The following is a 22,495-nucleotide window of genomic DNA, read 5'->3' on the forward strand; positions in this document are numbered from 1 at the left end:
CCGAAGCAAGGTGTAAACACAGCAGCAACAGCCTGGCTCATCTGTAGCTACTACAACGGCAAGAGGTGCAACGAGCCAGATTAAATGACTCGGCTTCATGCATACAATTTACCGCACCGAGGTTATACACGGCTGCTCCTCTGCCGAACAGTACAGGCTCATGACCACAGAGGCGTTCAAACACCTCCAAGGTATACCGGCGATTCCGGAGGGCAGGTTTACAGCGCCTGCTTTTCTGCGTGTCTTGTTAAAAACAAACAACCTACTGCAGGAAAGCAACATTTGTCTTTTTTTTTTTTAGTTGCTGCTGTGCATTCATGTAACGTTAGGCTACTGGGATGGAAATTGAAACGTGAACATGCACGTTAACCCTGCTGTATGTCCACCGATAACCGTCATTCAGGCTACACGGCTGTCCCCCCCAGAATCACTTATGTCTGACTGAATGAATCGACACAAGATGCGCAGCTCTCTGTGTACGAAGACGCAGCTTGTCGGCCTTTTCCACTGGACCGTACCGGGCCGCCTCAGTGCGGCCGCGACGTCTCCCTGTCAGTCCTGATAAACTTGTATGATTGAGTGACGCGGTCATGCGGCCGGACGGCGCTAAGACCACACGGAAGCATGATGGGACATCGAGCCTATTATGCTCGTCATGATTAAGACAGCACGCTTCTTGGTTCTCCTTACATACCTGTCACCGCCACCTTCGGGATCTGGCTGCTTGCGTCCTGATACTAAAATGTTCATGTTTCACGCGCCGGTTCTGCCCATCCGTGTCTGTGGAACCTGCCGCCTCTCCAAGGTCTGCCTGTCCACGGACCACGCGTGTTGTTTCCATAGCGGACAGGGGCGGAGCCCACGGTCCATGGAGACGGCGTGCGAGTGGATCGTGAGAATGCCACTTATTTATTCTCGGAGCCTATCAGCTGCGGTTCACCTCGAATCGGCATTCATTGACCGTGTAAAATGCACAGCAGTAACTGAAGAGTGTTTAGTTTCAGAATTACGTGAGCAAACACAGATAAATACTCTCTTTCTTTACCCCTAACTCCCAGTTGAAATGCTCTTTGGTGCAGTCTGTCTGTGCATCACATCGCCTGCACATACAGATGCTTTTCCATCAATGTGAACAAATAAATGTGCCAAGAAATGTGATGGAGACTGGAGGCTGCACTGACTTCTATTTTAACTGAAAAACATAAAAAGCAAAATGGCTTCATAATGGTTTATATGCAGCTATAACAAGCCATATAATGATCGAGATCCCATAACTATAGTTTAATATAAGACATAAATTCAATTGCAGATCACTATTTCTGTATAGCTGTACGTTCTGCAGAAAATGCATGATGGCTGTTTGCTAAGTGATGTTTAAATCTGATAGGAACTTCTCATGCAGGACTACTTATCCCAACAATTTTGTGTTTAGAAAGAGATTAAGAATGTCAGTTTGAGCGACACAAATAAAACGGCCTGATCAGATGGTTGTACCTCTTTTTAATATTCACTGCACATGATCCTACAAGGTGTGACCTTAATGTACAACAGAGGTTGGCCGTGGTAACAGGGTTTACTCTACCCTCTACTGGCCGGACATAAACTCTTCTGATTCAAACGAAATCCAACTTTTCTGGTGAGGAATTAAACATTAGTGTGTTACAAAGGCATTTTACTAAAAACAAAATACCAAAAAGGTATGAATTATAATGATTTATAGATATTTACTGTATCCTTCCATACACAAAAACTCTGGTGAGGGAACAAGCTAAAAAATACAGACTTTGCCTTTGTTTTCGCCTCCAACTACTAAGATTAAATTTAAGCATAAACTGAACAACTTCAAATATACAAAAAGATAGTAAACAGCTACAAGCACAAACAGTATTTACAGCAGAGTCTCTTCTCTGGTGAGTTTGAAGGAGCGTGGACCACATTCAGAACGCCGTGTCTTGTTTTTCATTCAAGGTTCTGGTGGTGTAAAATAAAGTCTGAACACAGGTTTATGCGCCTCCAATTGTTCACTGCAGTCCTTGTTGAACCAGGTGTCCTGATACTTACTACTTAGTATTTGTCACAGTGATTCAGCATCCTCTCTTCTCAGCTGACCTCTACCATCTCCCTCTGTGGAAGGGTGGGCACCCAAACCCTGGCCTCCCATTTCGGAAATGTCTCCCTTCTCTGCCATCCATGCCCTCGGGTCCCATAGAAGGATGTTGATGGAAAGGAGGGCCACGAGGAGGAAAGGGCATAGGCATTCTGAACCTATCTGGTGGGAACATGGGTCCCCGGGGCATCATTTGCGGGGGCATGTGTGGCATGTGTGGAGGCGAGAGGAATGGAGCTAGATGAGGATTCGGCATGCCGGGAGGGGGCTGCAGAGGTGGCATACCCGGTCTGGGACCCTGCATGACTCCTGGGCCTGGCATGGTCATCACCGGTGCTCCAGGAGACCCCAGGTGGTTGTCGCTGCCCAGATCTGAGGGTGTGCCTTTGTCTCCTTTAGAATCCTTGGGGGACTCATCTGGATGTTTTACACTTCCTGCTGCAAAAGAGGAGAAGATAAGGTTTTATCGATCCCCTAGTGGTAAATTAAGTATCGTGGCAGCGCAAAAGAAAAACAGACCAGAAAGCAAATGTTTAAAGAAGTAACATCAAGCCAACAACAGTGACAACACTGCAGCATAGATCTGTTCATCTTATCATTAAGTCCAAAGAGAAGTTACTTTGAATCAACATGACAGCACTCACGTCTCCCCTTTAGATGATGGTTGGAAAAATCCACACTCTTTTCTTCTATAAAGATGTCTTACCTGGTGCCAACTTTGTAGGGCCAAACTCTGTGGGGAGGAAAGGAGCTCCTCCTGGAGGCATGGATGTAGGGGACAGCATGATGGGGCCAGGAAAAGCAGGTGGACTCCTGATGGGTACGGCCTGTTGAACCAGAGGCACCTGGAAGACAAAGAAACACATTGGCATCCTCGTTCAGATTAAAGTTGTCTTGTCAGACCTATCTGGGATAGGGGAAGAAAAACGCACATCACATCTGGTGCGTCAGGCTTTATCCCAGCGCTGTACATCCGGTAAACCGGACTTCAAGTAAAATGAGCAAGAAAGCTTTCTTGAAGCAGTGCTTTCAGCAAAACTGTACTAACATCTTCTGATTCCACAGCATGAAGACACTTGTTGATTGCATCCCATGTGTATTTATCTTTGTCACATTTCATGAAGGAAAAAAATCTTTTGATGAGCATTTTATTTTTTCCAGTATTTCTGAAAGTTTCCCAAATAATTTTCAGTAGAGTCAAATACAAAACACACAGATGTTTCCCCTGTATATACACAACACTGTGACACAATGATGCATTTTTAAGTGGCTGAATGTTGTCAATCCCATAATACATTGCTGGAATACAGAATAACCAGGTGATGCATGTGTCACTAAATGCATCAGTACTTACAAACCCAGTCAGAATCAGAATAAGAAGCACGTTTGCTCAGGACAATGGTTGTGGTTGCAGTTTTGTTTAAAACTGCTTTATCACAGCATCAAATACCATTATTATATACACTACGTATTTTGTGAACACTACAACCACACACAGTTGTGAATAGACATGAACAAATTAACTTCTGTAGAACAATGAGGGGAGGATGTTTGCCATTACGGAGGCTTTTTGTTGCAGCAAAGTTGAGAGTTTCACTTGGTGGAGCGGTTGATGACTGCTGACACTTGAGAATTATTTAACCATAAAGGCTTTTAGAGGGTGCAAATTCCCACCCTAACAATACTGAACAATGCCCTTATTTCTTATAATACCCCTAAACAACCAAAATGTTGATTTGAAAAAGTTTCAGAGTTATCGCCAATACAATGGCTTTGCTTTAAAGTGCTCATATTAATGCTTTTTGGCTTTTTCCCTTTCTTTTATTGTGTTATATATCTTTTTGTGCACGTTATAGGTTTACAAAGTGAAAAAGCCCAAAGTCCACCCCACAGGGACTTACCATCTCCAACAGAAAACACTGTTCACAAACGTGGTCACTTTGTAACACACGTTATAATGCTTGGCTGCTAGCATGGCACGCCCTCATACTCTGCTTCTGACTGGCTAGTAGTCCTTACCTAGGTACTGTCAGGGCACTCCCTCATACTCTGCTTCTGACTGGCTAGTAGTCCTTACCTAGCTACTGAGCATGTGCGACTCCCAACAAAGATGGAACAGAAGTGAGAGGTCTCACTCTGTAGCTAAAACAGAGAGCTCAACACACAGGGTGGAAAGAGGAGCTGCAGCAATGTGCAGTACAACAACAATATGGTGTTTTTTGAAAATTAAACCATATAAACATATTCTGATATAACCTCTAAATACAATTATGAACCTGAAAATGAGCATAATATGAGCACTTTAAGGTCAAAGTAAAGGTAGATACCTGGGCAGGGATGTGTTTGAGTGCCTGAGAGGGTACAGAGTTCACATAGTCTTTAACTAGGAAAGGAAACCAAACACGCAAACTGCCACTACCTTTAATTAAAAAGCGTTACATGTTTTGAGATATCCTATTTATCTGTTAGGTCTGGGGACATCTCCAATTTAACCACTATGCACAAGTACCTTGCAGAGATTAGTAACTGAATGTCGCAAAACTTTCTTCTATGAAATAATCTTGGTTCACTGGTCGCTAATAGAAAATCTTTTGCCAAAAACCTCAGCCTCACTTTTGACTTCCAGCTGAAATTTGACAAACAGTTCAACAGTTATTCCGCCCTGCTACTTTCACCTGAGGAGTATTGCAAAAATACGTCCAATGCTGTCCTTCCAGGAGTTGGAAATGGTTATTCATGCCTTTGTGTCCTCCCACTGAGACTACTGTAATGCTCTTTATTCCTGCCTAAGCCAAGAAGCTGTTAACCGGTTATAATTAGTCCAAAACTGAGCAGCAAGCAAGACTCCTCACTAACACCTCATATCACTCTGACACCACCCCACTTCTGATGCCTCTTCACTGGCTTCCAATTAAATTTAGCATTCAATAATCATCCTACTCATCTGTAAGGCTAAGAGAGGTCTTGCTCCAGACTATATTATTGAACTATTAATGCCATATACCTCTGCTAGGCCCCTCAGGTCCTGTGAACAAGGCCTTCTAGTTGTACCTCGTACAAAACTGAAAACACGAAGGGACTGTGCGTTTGCTGTCCTGGGTCCCAGGCTGTGGAACAGTCTCCCTTGGGACTCAGGTCAGCCAACTCTCTTACGATGTTTTAGGTCTCAGCTGGTGACCTCTCTCTTTTCTGAATGTTTTTGTTTGATGCATTGTGCTCAATTTTGAGTAGTGACACCTCTAATTGTTCTGGTGTAATGTTTGTGCTGTACCCGTCTTTTGTTCTTTTAACCTTTTTATCTTTTGTAAAGCACTTTGAATCTCAGGTTTTAAAAGGATAGAAATACAACTGCACTTACTTACTAACAATGGACAAAAGCTATTTCTCTATGAGAGCTGATATCACTGACCTGCCATACACATTTTACATGCTACATTGCACAGGCATACCAACTAACTTCATTTTATCAATGACATAGCAGTACTTGTATATTTATACTGATGCAACTTTAAATTTACAGAACTTACAGAATATGGTACAGCTTGCAAACAATGACTTGAATATACTATCAACGGTGTGAATAGAGCATGATGCAATGCGGTCATTTTCTACCCTCAAATTATTTTTCTATATCAGAAAACTCAGGTTTGAAATGGTTTAGAAATAGCATCAGACACATACATTGTATAATAAATACATACTATTATCTATGACAAGTTGACAGTGTTTGGCAAATAAAGGTTGTAAAGTCAGTCAGAATGACTAAATTTAGTAATGAAGTCACGGTGAACTCATATCACACATATTCATAATGCTATAATGTGCTGTACCTGTTACTGCATGACTGCACTTTCTGGTAATTGACTTTGATAAGAGGTATAATTAGGTCAATTTAAACATTTATGTAAGACCACTGATGCATGCATTTTACTTAAAATGCTCATTCAATTTCAATTTTCCACAGATGGAAATCATGTGTCATGCATTCAACCTACAACCGAAAATCTATCATTAACACAAATCACATTTCTTTACATGAATGCATGATAACTGTTGGCCAGACTCACTAAGCACATCAAGGTAAAACTCATAGCCTACCAGATGCTGCCAGATGATCATCTAAAGTTTCTGCCTTGACATTCTCTCCTTGGTGCCAGAGCTGGCTGTAGGCACACGGACTACAGAGCAAATTCACCTACAAATCTTGTTCCTGATATAGAATGCAATATGCTGTTATCCTTCAAAATGTGACTGACTGGGCGGCCGCCCAGTGCGTAACATCAGGACAATAAATACACAAAATACCCCCTAATGATTCATGTGTTCAAAAATGAGAAGCAACAACAGATTTTCTGCAAGGCAAAAAAAATCTCTCCTTAGATGGAAAGCACCTATTTCTGTTGCAATTGATCATAATCACATGTATGGGGTGTGAAAAGCAAAAAGCCATCTCTGCACAGATGAGTCGCAAATTAATCATGAATCGTGCATCAAACATTTTTTACAATGCTGTAGCTCTGGAAAGGTTTCCCTGGCAATGTCCGAAAAGGTTTAAGTGACAGAACATTCAGAAACAACTATACAAATTAAAGCTACCGTAGGAAACCGTTTTGGTAAGGTTTGGTAGAAATCAATATCATCTTGACTATTTTTAATATATAAAATGCTCTGAGAATAAAATAATCTGGTGACTGAAACTGTCCAAGGATGATAACCATTCTGAAATATTATTGCACCTGAACCCAACCAGGACAGTTCTCTGCAAGGTGTGTCCTGCCTGTTATACATACATGTACTGTACACACATCAGCCTAATATTATATCTTGCAAATTGAAAGGGTATATTTGAATTTATTGAAGTATAAATTAAAATAATTTAAGTGATTAACACACACACACACACACACACAAAAACTAGGACTCTTAACAGAATTTGAAGGCACTATATCTACTGTTAGAAAATTCTTAGTTTGGCATTTTCACTTATAAAAAACAACAATTTTCACCAGGTTTTTTCATTGTTCTACAAACAAACATGTATGCCATCATACTAATTAGAAAAGCTATTAAACACATAGTGGTAATGTAGTAATTTATCCCACATCACAAAATGTGTGAATAGTAAAAAATAGGCACTGACAGACAATATACTTACTTATATATTTCAAGAGAGAATTTGGGGACTCCCCAGTTATTTCAATAATCTTTTTTTCCTGGAAACATCATTTAGTGGCCATCAGAAGAACTGCAGGTAAAAGCACTTACTCAGGTCAGTAAGTCAACTAGTTCTGATAATTAAACTTGTGTCATCTCATTGGGTAATAAGGGTATACGTTTTTTGTTCAGATCTTTTGAATGCAACAAAAAACAGCAGCCAGAAGAAAAGCTGTCAGACATTGTAAATAAAAATTGGAGTTTACTACTTAGCTGACTGTTAAACTCACTCCAGAAAATAGCGATGCTCAATCACCAGCTTATCATTTTTATGTCTATCTTCGCTAAAATGGCTAATTAGTGATGGTGTACATTTCTGTCTGCTACAAAGTCAATTTTGATAGTGCCATTAGGAGTCATCAAAGTTTGACATTTTTAAATCCTACACAGTGGCTTTAAGTTTTCCACTTGCACAGAGTGAACCTCAGTTGAAGGTAGGAAGCACTGAGCCTCTTCCTTAGCTACGTCTTCATTTTTGTAAGGCGCATAAAGCATCTTTGAAACTACAATTCTTTTCTTTGCTTGATGGGTGTGACCCAAATAAAGGTTTACATAATTGTTCATCTAATAAGTCCTTGTACTAAATTATTTCAAATCACTACTTGAAATTATATAATTTATATATCTGCAGCAAAGACATCAGAGGAAACATGACAGTACATAAAATAACCTGTCATTTTTTACGTAAGCTCAATATGTCATGCCGTTTAACTACTTACATACAATTGAAACAAGAAAAAGCCGTTCAAAGGTCAAACAGCATTGATGCAGTCAGAACTCTGGCGAAAGCAACAGAGGGGTCTGCTCTTACCCTGGTGTTTCACTCCATCAGCAGCAAATATGACAGAAAATAGGACGTCTGCTGCTCCATTTTTCCTGCAGGTTATTTCCACTTAGGAAACCCCGCGTGCAGGCAGCTGGGCATTGGATCTTTGATCAAGACCCATCATCCACGATGGGTACCAACTCAGTGCTTTCACGCGTCAATTTAATTCCTTTGTTTATACCTGCTACTTAGAAGACATGTGAAAAGACGGTAATGAGGCAGCTGTATAATAAACCAGCCTTTAGATCTTGATAGGTTAGATTATTCATGAGTAAACAAATGTCATGGAAACAGAAAACTCCCTTTTATTATGAATGAGCCTTTCATTACCTTCCAACCATTCCACAGCATCATCCACAACTGGGAATCCCTACATCCAAAGAACATTTCTTTAACACTCACCTTTGTGAGGCCTCATGTGAGTCTGATGTAAGTGAAGAATTTTCCTCTTTCCTTGAAATGTCACTTCACTTGAAAACAACTGAAAGGAGAAGACTGCTCAGTTTACATTATAATCCATGTTAATGACTGAGCTATCTGGACCTATTCAGTGCGTGTGAGAATGCTCCAGAGGGCTACGAGTCAGACATGTCTACAACATGTAGAAAATGGAGCTTTTTTTAAAGCAAAGTTTTTTAGAAAATAGAGAGCAGATCATGGTTTTAAAACATGACACAATCACATCTCGTTCCCCTTTCTTCTCCTGTCTCTTGCTCACATTCACAAATACTTAATTTCTATTCTAAGCACAGGCTTAAGGACGTCAAAAATCCAAAACCTTTGTGAAAACCTGCATTCAAAATAACCCAATGTGTAACTACTATAACTTAGAATACCTTTAGTTTAACATAAACTAATTAAAATTAGGCATACATCTAAGTGGAATGATTTGAAACCGATAGTTCTTTAAAAAAAAAATGTGGTCGAGTGGTGACGATGTTTGTCATATATTCATTTCGTTTAAGCTGAGCGTCAGTCCCTTAAAACTGACAAATTGATCATGAAAAATGTATATTCTTTAATAATTTGAATGGTTTATAAACCAGTGACCATTTACATGTCCTCTGGATTTACATGTCCTTTTTCTTTAAAATGACTGAGGAATGCAAGTAATGTATGCAGTGACGGAGCTTTACAGTTATTTTACTGCTGCATTCGGAAGTTTATTTGCATTCTATGTCCTTTAACTGCATAATTAGACGATCGCAATGCTCCATGATTTAATAGTTTGATGCTGACACAAGCTGGTTTCAACAGTTCGTTTGCAGGCCACTTCACATTCATGTCTCATTTATTTTGTGATTTATTTTATTTGTACTACAACAAAGTGTTGAAAGGGGTTCCCACAAGGCTAAAACTATTTTAGAAAGGTTGACATAAAATGTGCTCCCTGTGTAAACTGCACATAAGCCCTGTTTGCATTCTCTCTAGTTAAATCCTTGTTTATGGTGTGCTAAATGTGCAGTAAAAACTTTTTATCCTTGGCTTCCAACTTCATTTTTTTACCTTGTCCACTTCATTCCGACGGCTGGCAACATTTTGTGTTGTATCCGCTTTACTTCAACATGCCTGGTAACCTGTAGAAGCAATGGCTAATAGTTGTACTGGAAAACTCCTGTCTGTTTAGTTATTTATCCATGAAACATGATAAATAAGATACCAAACATAGACCAAGGGATGCAAACAGCCTGTAAGGAGAACATATAAGAAATTGAAATTTTCTGATCTTCGAATGAAACAGAGCTCATACAAATGACATCAGACCCAATCGTCTTCAAACATTACAATCGCAGCCAGTTTGCTAGGTGATATTTACCATCTGGCATGAGACTAGACAACGTAGGAGGTTAAGTAATGTATGCAATATAAGAGATCATTGATTTGGCCCGGTGATTAATTTAGATTTTTGGCAGGAAACCAATTTTAAGACATTACAACGCTCGGCCCTAAAACCCAGATAGCGTAAAAAAAGGCAACAATTCTGAAACTGAACCACTGTAGGGGATCCAGGGAAAAGACTTCTCGCACATCTTTTACAATTTTAACATGTAAGTCGAGCATCTTAATTATTTCTGAGATGAAAATATGGAATAGGGGAAAATACACTGAACAAAATTATTAAACACTTTTGTTTTTGCCCCCATTTTTCATGAGCTGAACTCAAACATCTAAGACTTTTTCTACACAAAAGGCCTATTTCTCTCAAATATTGTTCACAAATCTGTCAAAATACGTGTTAGTGAGAGCACTTCTCCTTTGCCGAGAAAACCCATCCACCTCACAGGTGTGGCATATCAAGATGCTGATTAGACAGCAGGATTATTGCACAGGTGTGCCTAACGCCGCCTTCACACTGGCAGTTGAAATCAGCTCCGTAATATGCAATACACCCCCAGCGGACGTTGTACTACACCGTTGAAAAGCTTCGGAAGCGACTCACAAAAAAGGCAGAGAGACTAGAACGACTGATAAGTGTCTGAATGTACGATTCTCTATGACCTCTCTTATACAGATATAAATAGAAAGGCTGCTGCGTGGAGAAAAGTTGCCCAGGACGTTGACGTCACGTCGGTTAAATGTGATATAGCGGTATAATGTCAATAGTTCGATGTCTGTGGCTAGCTAACTAATTAGCAGGTTTGTTTATCAGTACCATAGCAACGCTGGAGTTGTCGGATAGGAACTGTCCGTAGCCTTTCGCAAGAGTTCAATATTTTGAACGCATCCGGATGACCAACTGACACAATTGTTTTCGCACCGCACTCGTTCGGACCCATTCGCATGCAGTCTGCGAATCTCCATAGGAAATGAATGACTTCTGGTCGTTTCAAAGCCGTATCGGAGCTGATTTCAACTGCCAGTGTGAAGGCGGTGTTAGGCTGGCCACAATAACCCTAACACCAGATACTGACCCAGTAAAACTGCACATTTTAGAGTGGCCAGCCTAAGGCACACCAGTGCAATAATCATGCTGTCAGCATCTTGATATGCCACACCTGTGTGTGTATGTATGTATGTATGTATGTATGTATGTATGTATGTATGTATGTATGTATGTATGTATGTATGTATGTATGTATGTATATATATATATATATATATATATATATATATATATATATATATATATATATATATATATATATATATATATGCGCTGTTCTTTTGTTTTTTAAACTACTGTGGAACTATTGTGACACAAGCTTCGTCAACCCCACTGTGTTGAGCAGACAACGCCTTAACAGTTCAATTCAACTGCATGTTCAGGAGCATCATTTCTTTGCTGGCACTGCTTAGCCATGCACCTCTTTTGTGCCACTTCCCCTCCCCCACTAATCTCCCTCTCTGAGGCTGACAGTGAAACTCCATCCTTTTAGCGCAACACACACACTGGCCACGTCACGTTAGTTGAGGTGTCATTTGACACCTGTACCACATACCAAACATGCCATACAGACAGAAGAGCCAGTCAAGGTACAGTAGCTGGGACTTTCCCATCCAAGGAGCAAATGTGAGGAAATTGCAGCTTTTGGGAGAGTTGACGCACACTGATGTTGGAAACGGCGGCATGTCTTGACAGGTACATGTGCCAAGATGCCATTTGTGTGGGATTACGTAGATACATACATAAAACAACAGTGGGTTTTGATGCATGTCATCTAATACAGGCTGAGCAAACTGTCACAAAAAAAGCTAAATTTATCCACTTTCAAAGCTCAACTGATGTGGATAATGTTATAAGTAGCAGCGTAAGGGTTTTCCTCAGTTTGCATTACTATCCGAGTAGCCAAACTTATGGTCAAGTATTACTGCAATAGGTACAAGCTTGCACAGGCAGAGAGAGCCCAGAGGCAGAAGACCTAACATTTATATGCAGGTATGAGCTAAGAAAGCCATGTCTTAAATCCAAATAATTCAAACCTGTGTATTACCTTTAAAATCAAGACATTCCGATGGTCACGTGCGTATGTAGGATGCCTGCCATAGAACCTTTTGTAGTGATTGGACGAAAAAAAATAAAGGGGTACCGCTCAAGATTTAGAAGGTTGACAAATGCAGATTTCTGTAAAATCCCATAATGCACAGAATCAGAGGGACATTTGGAAAAACAGGGAGGCTTTAAATGACTTAGCTATAAATAATTTTGAATTTCACATTTTCTGTTTCTAGAAAGAAACTACACACATACACTAGCATAACCAAGCATCTCATCCACCTTTAAGTGGCGCTCCCTAATGCCGGCCTGAGACCAACAATTTTTCAAGCGATTTTACTGTTGCAGACAAATTTTCAATATCTGAATCAAATCTTGAGTTATGGTGTGCTCCCATGATCTCGATCGTTAGGTGTAAGGTGGTCATAAAACTCAAAAAAGGCCCAGCTAAAAAAAAATCAATATCACCTAGAATATCGCTGCCTCGGTTTGGTTAGTTTGTGTTATTGTGTGACCGAACTAACCATTTAAAAACACCAAAGTCAGAGCATAAATAGATATAACTGCTTCAGTTCCCTGTCGTAAAGGGCTAAGTACGGCATGGTAAAGCAGTATAAAAAAAAAACTTTATATAGCATACACAAACGGATAGTTTTTTTAGGTGGGCCTTTTTTTAGGTGGCTAAAATACATTTTGCTGCTGCCCCCGTCAACAGCTTAGGTACTCCTGCCTGCTTCTCCAAAGTGGGGGCATGCGGACCGCCATTTACTGTAGGTACACTAAGTCCCTTATACAAAATCCGATCCATCCCTTGTCTTTCTCGTCCAGATGTTCCAACAATATCAAACATGTTTAATATTATTATGAGTTGTCAGTCTTGCCTCATGCAAATAGGGAAGTTCAATGATGTGAACATTGTAAACAACCAATAGGTGCGCTCTCTCCAGCACCAAACAGAATGCAGCAAACCGGGTTGACAGTAAACATGACGGGGACTCCGGGGAAAACGGTGGATTTGTGGAGTGAACAAGAGATTTGTACAACGATAGAGCGGAAACCAACCAGGGTCATGTCCACATTCTGCGGTGTCTTCTCCTTTTGGCTGGTTTTCAGAACAAACCACTGCAGACACAAGGGCAGCTGTGGCCAAAAGTTGCTTGTTTCTGCTCTGTTGTTCAGTTTTTCTTCTTGTAAATTTCCCCCCAGGAGCAGGATGGGAAATTATCTCAAAATGATTCTAGTTGTAGTCTTGCAATCTGTGACCCTGCAAGATTCCCAGTCTTTGAAAAATCTTATAGTCTAACTAAAAACTATGTGACTTATGACGCATCATCTTTAGATGTGAAAGGGTTACAGATATTTTTTTCAAAGTCTTCTAGTTAATGGTAGGCTTAAAGGTGCGCTGACAAAATTTCACTGGACTACACATACAGAAGAAAAATTATATTTCAAATGGTTTTCAAACAGCAAAAAGTGCTTAATCGAGATGCATCCTTACTCATTGATCTTTTGCTTCAATGTCCATTTTATATTATTTGTATGAAGTGACTATTAAATAGCTAGGAGGGTAAACATGAAGGCAAAGTGTGCAGTCTACTGGTCATGTTGCATGTTATTATTTGCAGACACCTGTGGCAAACGACATAACATGCATGTGGCCTGACAACTATGAACTGTACTTTTGCCTAAGGTCTAAAACTCTGCGTGAGTTTACAAAGCAAAAGTGTTTTGACCCAGAAAATAAATTAAATTCAAGTCCCTTGGACGGTATGCTGCTCAATGAGGAGCAAACTAAACGGTTTGGGAAGGTATCAAAGTATTAAGTATCTCTGCTCACTGATCTGGCACTATAAATTAAATCAAAACAGTAAGAATAACAAGGATCAACTCATGCATCTTTCACAGCTTTAAGGCCAAGTTCAGCCCGAAATGCAATACATCTTTTTTGTGTAACATCATGATTGAGCAGGCAGATATTTGGACACATCCCTTTTCAGTCTTTTCAGTCAAGTACTTCATTAGAGCAAAAACGTGAATAATAATTTCAGGTGCTGATTTTAAAATGTTCAATCTAGCAGCTCCATGAAATATCATTATATAAAAACTTCTAACCCACAAACAATTATATAGCAGACTAATTTGTGTTCTGTTGTCTTGGGTACAAAGACAAATATCCTCAGTTTGGGTCACACAAAGTACTACCTCTTTTGAAAAAAATTCAAAATTAGCAGTAGGGCAGTATTATTTTTTTCTTACACTTGGTTTTTATATTTTACTATACTTTATTGAAAAAGTTTAAACCTCAATATAAACAAGTCAAACAAATGTCTCTATAAACTTCAGTCATGGTAGGTTGGCATGGTAAAATTTTTTACAATTTTGTTTCAGCATATTATACAACTAAACTAAGCTACACTAGAGCCAATTTTTACTGATCTTTTAAGGCATGACAAAGAAATACTGACAGCCTAACAATTGAGTCAGAAGCATGGTTAATTCAGTAATAAATTACCAAAAACAGGATCGTAGAAATCAGGATAGCATTCGTTCTAAGACTATGATACAAGAGTGGTTTAGGTGGTTTTGTTAAGGATTGTGAAGTTTTTCCCTAATAATGTCATCAATAGCACACACTCAAACTCGTCCAGTAAAAAGAAAATCATAAATAACTGAAACCTGCTGTATGTACTGCAGTACATGGACACCGAGTCATGACGAATGGCTCAGGCCTTGTTTTGTTAGGCAACATTCCCCTTGCCGAAAAAAACAACAAATCTAAACAAATTCAAAAATAATTTCTTCTGTTCAGTTTTCATTAACCGGTTTGGCGCAACACTTAAATAACACATAAATTGCTAACGATGCTGTCGGCTTACCTTGTCTCCCACTGGGACACTTCCTCCCAATCGGGTCTTTAAGTCCCGCCAGCAGCCAACAGTCAGATACTTTCGACCGAAAGGCATGTGAGCAACCTTTCTTTACAGCGAAATATGGCAGGTTGCAGACAGTCCAGCTGGATGGTGATTTTTTTAAACTTAGTGTGTTAACCATTTATTTTATTCAGCTCGTGTTCATGGAGGACATTTTTACCTGCCTTAAAATTTTTACAAAACTGCTAATTAAAACAAAAAATTTGGACTTCATATTTGGTAATCACCTGAGCTGTCACATTTGTGCTTTAATTGAGTTATTGCAAGCTCAATATCAGTTTTTATATCCATGTGTTTAGGGTTCACACATATTGCAACCAAAACACAAACAACAAGAAGCTGATTCTATTTAACCATTGAAATATATTGTTGGGTCATTCAACCACTGGTGGATTGATAAGGGGGGGAAAACTTGTAATTAGATGTGAAAATAAAACATTCTATACACAATAACTGATAACTCTGCCAAACCCAGACAGACTATTCTGTATAATAGAGCTCAGATACTAAAAAGAGAGAAAGGATCACATAAATGCTTCCCTCTACACATACCACAGTAATTAAAGTTTTTTGATATTCCCACTTTATTTGAATACGTTAAACTGCACAGTACATGGTTACTGAGTGTAGATGCAAATATAACGCAAAGAAAAAGGAGAAACGCATGAAAAAGCATTGCTGGATTTAATGCCTATCAGCAGAGGAGCTTATCTGTCTGCTTATTTGGTGACTCTGAAACAACCCTCATAATGCAAACAAAGACCTGAGTGACATGCCGACCACCCCTCTTATAGAGTAAATAATCTGATATTCATTTAAGACAGACACGTGAAAATGTCTCTTATAAACTTTTAATTCAGCACTCCATAATACTCATAATAATCGTATCCCATGTCTGTTGCACACACTTTGAGAATTTCTTTTAAGGACTTCAGCAGTAATTTCTAACATGTAACCATTTCGGCTGTCTGACCTCTTTGAGAAACTTTCACATGTCAAGTTTTTGTCTGTTTCTCTGTTGGGTTGGATCAAAGAATTAATACATCTGCAATTGGCTATATGGAGGATATATTTATTCATAATTCAAACTGAAAGTCCAAAGAGAAAATGAAGCAAGATCAAATTAAAAATATTATTTTACTACGCTACTAGGAAAAATCATGCCATAATTGAATTTGGCTTTTCCATTTCGATTTAACATTTGGCTTTTCCACTGACAGATGTCAAAAGCGGAGGCGTAGCCCAAAGGCTGGTGGGAGGATCTGAAACGAAAGGGGTGCAGAGGCACCTTATGGACAGCAGGGGGAGCTGACTGCTGGGAAACACAGTTGAGGAGCATCTGGCTGCAGCTTGGCCACCAGGCTGGCTTGGCCTCTTGTTTCACATGATAGAAACTGATGATTTAGGCTAAACACAAACCACATTTCATGCAACAACACTGAAGTTTTCATGTAGTTACTGTAATTGGGCCCGTGTACTTTTTTGTTTATTTGATTTCCAATTTTAAAATGATATCCAAATTTGAAAAATGGGTAATTTTAAACCTTGTTAATATTGATGACAATGTGTTCAAACCGGTTCAAACTGAAAACGAGCCATATTTCAGGAAATAAACTTGTCCATGATTCTATTGAGAGACTTCCAGCTGACAGCGGGGTCTGTGAGCATCACTGGCCGGCCGGCAGGGAAGCGATCCCGGCCGCCACCAGCTGGCTGTCACGTCAGACTGGAGCTTCTCGAGTCCGACAACATCGGATTCTTTTAAAACTGCCCATATTCAAACTCTACACAGTTAATTTCTCGCATAAAAAAGTCTCAGAAGTGAATTTAGTGGTGAAACAGCAGACGAAAATTGTAAAAAAGCAATCGATTCTAGAATCTAGACCAGGAGTTTGCCGTAGTAGCAGCAGCCAACAACTGGAAACTTTTTATCATTTTCGATTTACGATTTTTCCTAGTAGCGTAGTAAAATAAAAGAAATTTATTTGATCTTGCTTTGTTTTCTCTTTGGACTTTCAATTTGAATTATAAATAAATATATCCTCCATATTGGCTGAATCTATCAAATTTATATTATATAATAAAATAAGTTTCTTGATATTTCAGCTTCATCAGCATTCAATGTATCAAATATGACAAATAATTAACTTCTACACAAACAATTTGCATGCCATTGTGTGGCTTTTCAAGTAATATTGCATAGGTGTATGTTTCATCCAAAGCACTTGTCAACCACAGTAATACTTCAGTTGTGAAGCTGTGACACATGGAGCTCACAAGCCCACAAACATACACACAAACCCAAATACTGGCCAATAGGTACATTCGCATCCCTTTTTGACACCAAGTCTGCTGTCAGCTGTCACTAGTGACATTTGTTTTTTCTTGGCCCTGAGATCAACAGCCTATTTAATCTTAGCCTAGTGTAAACTAAACCAGATAGTGTAAATCACTCATTTAAAAAGTAGATACAGTCAGTACTGACCAAGCCAGTGGCTGCGCTGAAATCATCCATTTTTTAACCTCACAAATAACTAGGGCTGTAACTAAAAAGAATTTCATTATTGTTAATTTGCCGATGATTTTCTTGATTAATCGTTTAGTCTATAAAACATCACGAAAAAGTAAAAAAAATCCATCCCAATTTCTCCAAGTCCAAGGTGATGTTTTTAAATGTCTTGTTTTGTTGATCCAAAACCCAAAGATATTCAGTTTAATATTATATAAAAGCAAAAAAAAAACCTCCATATTTAAGAGGCTGAAAAAAGCATTTTCTGTCATTTTTGCATAAAAAAATACTTAATTTACAATTAATCTACTAATCATTGCAGCTCTACCAATAACATGGCAGAGGCATCAGTAATGTGACGATGATTACTTATGGACTAACTGAGGCTGAGCACCAATTTCAAGAATAACACTGATTTTACTGAACGAGGTATTACCTGTCCCAGTACATAATTTAAATATACAATTTTCAGCCGATTAGGACAGGTATTTTCCCTGGCCCATGGTACAAGTCCTGATGAAAACTATCAGAAGCTAAGTAAGCCGTACACCTTGATTTGCAGAGTATTTCTCACTGAATGGGGGTGTCTTTAGATGCAGTATTTGTAACATTGTACTGTATGGAACTATCACAACATTTTCAATTCGATTTAGATGATTTGGTCTTTCTCTTGGGTAATTTTTTAATTTAAACCTTCAGAGACTTGATTTTTTTTAAGATAAGATGAGAGGGTGGTTCAGATAAGCTCCTATACTCATATGCAACATAAATTTATTTTCCCTCCACAAGAAACATTGTGAAGTAAGCCTCCAACACCAAGGCCATTATACCAATAAAATATCAACACTTGTAATATCAAAAGGAAGGTGTTTAAAGACTGCATGAGCATTACCTGAATGTGAGCAGTGACGGTTCCATCTGCTGGTACACTTTCCAACGCTCCATTTACAGCTGCCTGCTTATTAAGGTCCTTGCCATGATTCCACTCTGTGCATAATGGAAAATAAAATAACGTAAGGAAAACCATTTCTCACAGCCTGCAGCAAGTGAATCTTGGCCCTGCTTATGAAATAGGTCATTGTTTACCTGGATTTAGTGTCTCTGCATCCAGTATACCCCCTTCCCGATAGCTCTCCAACTCCTCCACTTTGACTTTGCTCCAGGGGATGTAGGTAACTCCTCGCTCCACATCCCAGAACTTTTTGTGCGCTGATTTTATACCTTTGTTCAAAGCCCAAGCAATCTAGGCAAGAATGACATTAGCTATGATCAAGTTAACAATCACAACTAAAAGAAGTCACAGAACTAGAGATGCCCCGATCACGTTTTTAGCCTCTGCTACCGCTGTCGATCATCAATGAGCAATATCTGCTGATAGAGGGCCGGTGGCAATCATTTTTGTGTTGTTTTGTTAAGTTATAGCAGCTGATATAGCTGTGTAAAGTATTGGCTTCTCTAAAGTCCCCGCAACGCTACCAGGATGACTTGCACGGCTGCTCCTATAGAAATGAATAAGGACACACTCCCCAGACAGGCGGGTGGTCTCTACGGCGTTTAAGTGAGCATCATGCGGCGACGAAAGTAAAGAATAGGCACCAAAACCACTTTATCGTTGCTTGTGTTACAATCTGCTGTTTGGGTGCCGCATTTTTTTCCTCACTCTCCGCTTTGAGCTTAAAGTCCGTGTTGCTTAGCTTAAAGTCCAGGGTTCATTTTCCAACGAATTTGCTTGTTGGTAATAAACATTTAAACGGTTATCCATTGTATTTGGTGTTGTTGGGTATCACAAAACGGAATGTAATACGAAAAAGTAGGTACTATTTACAGCGGTTTGCAATGATTCTCCTTTCCCCCACAATGCATTGCATTACGTCACCTTGGGGAGACGACAGACCAAAGCCCGCTTGAGAGTGACGAGAGAGAAAGTAACGAGAGACGAGTAAAAGAGTGATCAGCAGTAGATAGCGCAGATTATAGAAATGTGTGTATGCTATCTTCAGCACAAACGGATTCAGGCAGCATGCCTCAAATCCTGGATGCTGAGTGAGGCACGAAACATCTCCTGGTCGCGGGGTGAGCTCCTCGACCAGCGACCAAAACACACTCACTTCCCTACAGCACAAGCTCTCCACCGCAGTTTGCGTGGGACGGCACCACCCACACAAGCACCTGCCAAACGCAGCGACACATTTTCACCGGAGGAAGAGGTAAACGCTTAGAAATAAACACTAGGCAAATATGTTGTTACTGGAGCTAGTAGGCTACCATCAAAACGTGAGATATCTAATCGGAAATGTGTTTACAATGTTGGGGGAAAGATTTAATTAGGTATTATCTTGGGGGGGATTTCACAGGTGGAACTGGCAAATTAGACCAGAGCTAGCATGATGCCTTCTATTTCTAGATCTAAATACTTATCTGAACTAACGACATGATCAATGTCACTAGATATAAAGAAAACGTTGATTTTCACTCCGTGCTATTCACCGACAGTAAAAAAAAAAAAAGTGTCGTTAATGTATGCACTGCTGTTCGTAGACTAGCTCCAGCACTCGTTGCTGCGTTGCTAAATGACAACAACTCACCAGGACACTTCACCAACTCTCCACTCATTCTCCTCTGACAATTCCTCATTCGCCCTCTCACGTCTGACAGGTTCGAAATTATACGGCTGCGGGCCATCATACATGTTATTAGTGGTCCTTGCCACCTCTTCCTCATCCCAGTCAGTCGCCATAGCTCTAGCACTAGGCTGAGGCTAGTCTCCTACACGTCTCCCCAAAAGTCATCACCGAAAAACCCATAGCTAATACCAAAAACGACAAAAACTGGCCTTTAACACCATTTGGAGACATTTTTAAAATTATATACATATCTTGAGTGCTTTATGTACCCATTAAGCAACAATGATGGATAACCTGCAACATGGCCTTTAAACTCGTCATTCTCAGCTGGGTGGCGACCCTTTAACTATGTTTTGTTTGTAGCAGTGTAACGCGCGCCTGAGAAACCACATGCATCTCCCGGCCAATAAGGTGGACGGGAGGCAACCGCGGGGAGGAATTAATTTCACATGAACGGTCAATCAGGCACAGGCATGCAGTTGTTGCTCTCGGCCGAGTGTTTAACTATATGTGTGTAGTACTGTTTATTGGCGGCTAGAAGATATTAATGCAGAGCCGCCGATCACGCGTTTTTAGTAAATATCGGCTGATAATGATCGGCGGTCGATCAATCAGGGCATCCCTCACAGACACAATATAAAACTGAAAATAAAAGCAATCTGTGGATATGTACCTTAACAGGTTTCTGATTGACTTTGTATGACCCCCTACTGAGTTTGTTCAAGGCTGTATTAGCATCTTGTCTGTGAACCATAACAATGTAGGCACAACCCCTCGGAGGAATCATCTGGACATAGAGAAAGAAAAAGTTAGTAGTGCAAAATACTTGATAACATTATCTGAAGACCACAGAGAATCACAAGAATCTTTGACAAATAGGCCATACTTACATTGATGGACTCAATCTGGCCAAACTCTTCCAAAAGGGACATCACGTCAGACTGCTGAGTTTTTTTGTCTAGTTGTCCAACCCAAAGTGTAGTGCTGCAAACTAAAAGCAAAATAAGATAAGTAACTGCAAGAGATTTAAGTTAAAACCTGGATACTTTGTTAATTTTACTGGTACAGTGAGGAAAATAAGTATTTGAACACCCTGCTATTTTGCAAGTTCTCCCACTTAGAAATCATGGAGGGGTCTGAAATTGTCATCGTAGGTGCATGTCCACTGTGAGAGACATACAATTCCTGTAGTTTTTCACCATGTTTGCACACACTGCAGGAGGGATTTTGGCCCACTCCTCCACAAAGATCTTCTCTAGATCAGTCAGGTTTCTGGGCTGTCGCTGAGAAACACGGAGTTTGAGCTCCCTCCAAAGATTCTCTATTGGGTTTAGGTCTGGAGACTGGCTAGGCCACGCCAGAACCTTGATATGCTTCTTACAGAGCCACTCCTTGGTTATCCTGGCTGTGTGCTTCGGGTCATTGTCATGTTGGAAGACCCAGCCTCGACCCATCTTCAATGCTCTAACTGAGGGAAGGAGGTTGTTCCCCAAAATCTCGCAATACATGGCCCCGGTCATCCTCTCCTTAATACAGTGCAGTCGCCCTGTCCCATGTGCAGAAAAACACCCCCAAAGCATGATGCTACCACCCCCATGCTTCACAGTAGGGATGGTGTTCTTGGGATGGTACTCATCATTCTTCTTCCTCCAAACACGGTTAGTGGAATTATGACCAAAAAGTTCCATTTTGGTCTCATCTGACCACATGACTTTCTCCCATGACTCCTCTGGATCATCCAAATGGTCATTGGCAAACTTAAGACGGGCCTTGACATGTGCTGGTTTAAGCAGGGGAACCTTCCGTGCCATGCATGATTTCAAACCATGACGTCTTAGTGTATTACCAACAGTAACCTTGGAAACGGTGGTCCCAGCTCTTTTCAGGTCATTGACCAGCTCCTCCCGTGTAGTTCTGGGCTGATTTCTCACCTTTCTTAGGATCATTGAGACCCCACGAGGTGAGATCTTGCATGGAGCCCCAGTCCGAGGGAGATTGACAGTCATGTTTAGCTTCTTCCATTTTCTAATGATTGTTCCAACAGTGGACCTTTTTTCACCAAGCTGCTTGGCAATTTCCCCGTAGCCCTTTCCAGCCTTGTGGAGGTGTACAATTTTGTCTCTAGTGTCTTTGGACAGCTCTTTGGTCTTGGCCATGTTAGTAGTTGGATTCTTACTGATTGTATAGGGTGGACAGGTGTCTTTATGCAGCTAACGTCCTCAAACAGGGCATCTAATTTAGGATAATAAATGGAGTGGAGGTGGACATTTTAAAGGCAGACTAACAGGTCTTTGAGGGTCAGAATTCTAGCTGATAGACAGGTGTTCAAATACTTATTTGCAGCTGTATCA

At 40.1% G+C, this 22,495-nt stretch overlaps 2 protein-coding genes across 5 annotated transcripts in view; both read right to left on the reverse strand.

Annotated features, from left to right (window-relative positions):
• The window catches only part of tiam1b (TIAM Rac1 associated GEF 1b), a 55,968-nt gene extending 54,950 nt beyond the window's left edge, over nt 1-1,018 (reverse strand). Inside the window, exon 1 of one of the 2 annotated variants that reach the window (XM_036001150.1) lies at nt 695-1,018. The gene's annotated coding sequence lies outside the window, so the exon portion shown is untranslated. Of the gene's footprint in view, nt 1-105; nt 256-694 lie in introns of those variants that run through there. The other variant, XM_036001151.1, reaches the window with a different exon arrangement.
• A 462-nt stretch (nt 1,019-1,480) lies between these two features.
• Nucleotides 1,481-22,495, reverse strand: part of LOC116048369 (SR-related and CTD-associated factor 4-like) — a 42,491-nt gene continuing 21,476 nt past the window's right edge. For 2 of the 3 annotated variants that reach the window (XM_031297457.2, XM_031297455.2), the window contains 6 exons: nt 21,035-21,135; nt 20,818-20,931; nt 18,607-18,763; nt 18,413-18,507; nt 2,814-2,952; nt 1,481-2,545 (listed from right to left, as the gene is read on the reverse strand). In XM_031297457.2, coding sequence (XP_031153317.1) covers nt 2,112-2,545; nt 2,814-2,952; nt 18,413-18,507; nt 18,607-18,763; nt 20,818-20,931; nt 21,035-21,135 — 1,040 coding nt within the window. In that variant the 3' untranslated portion in view covers nt 1,481-2,111. The remainder of the gene's footprint in view (nt 2,546-2,813; nt 2,953-18,412; nt 18,508-18,606; nt 18,764-20,817; nt 20,932-21,034; nt 21,136-22,495) is intronic. The other variant, XM_031297456.2, reaches the window with a different exon arrangement.

This window comes from Sander lucioperca, chromosome 5 (assembly GCF_008315115.2).
Source record: "Sander lucioperca isolate FBNREF2018 chromosome 5, SLUC_FBN_1.2, whole genome shotgun sequence".
NCBI classification, from domain to species: Eukaryota; Metazoa; Chordata; class Actinopteri; order Perciformes; family Percidae; genus Sander; species Sander lucioperca.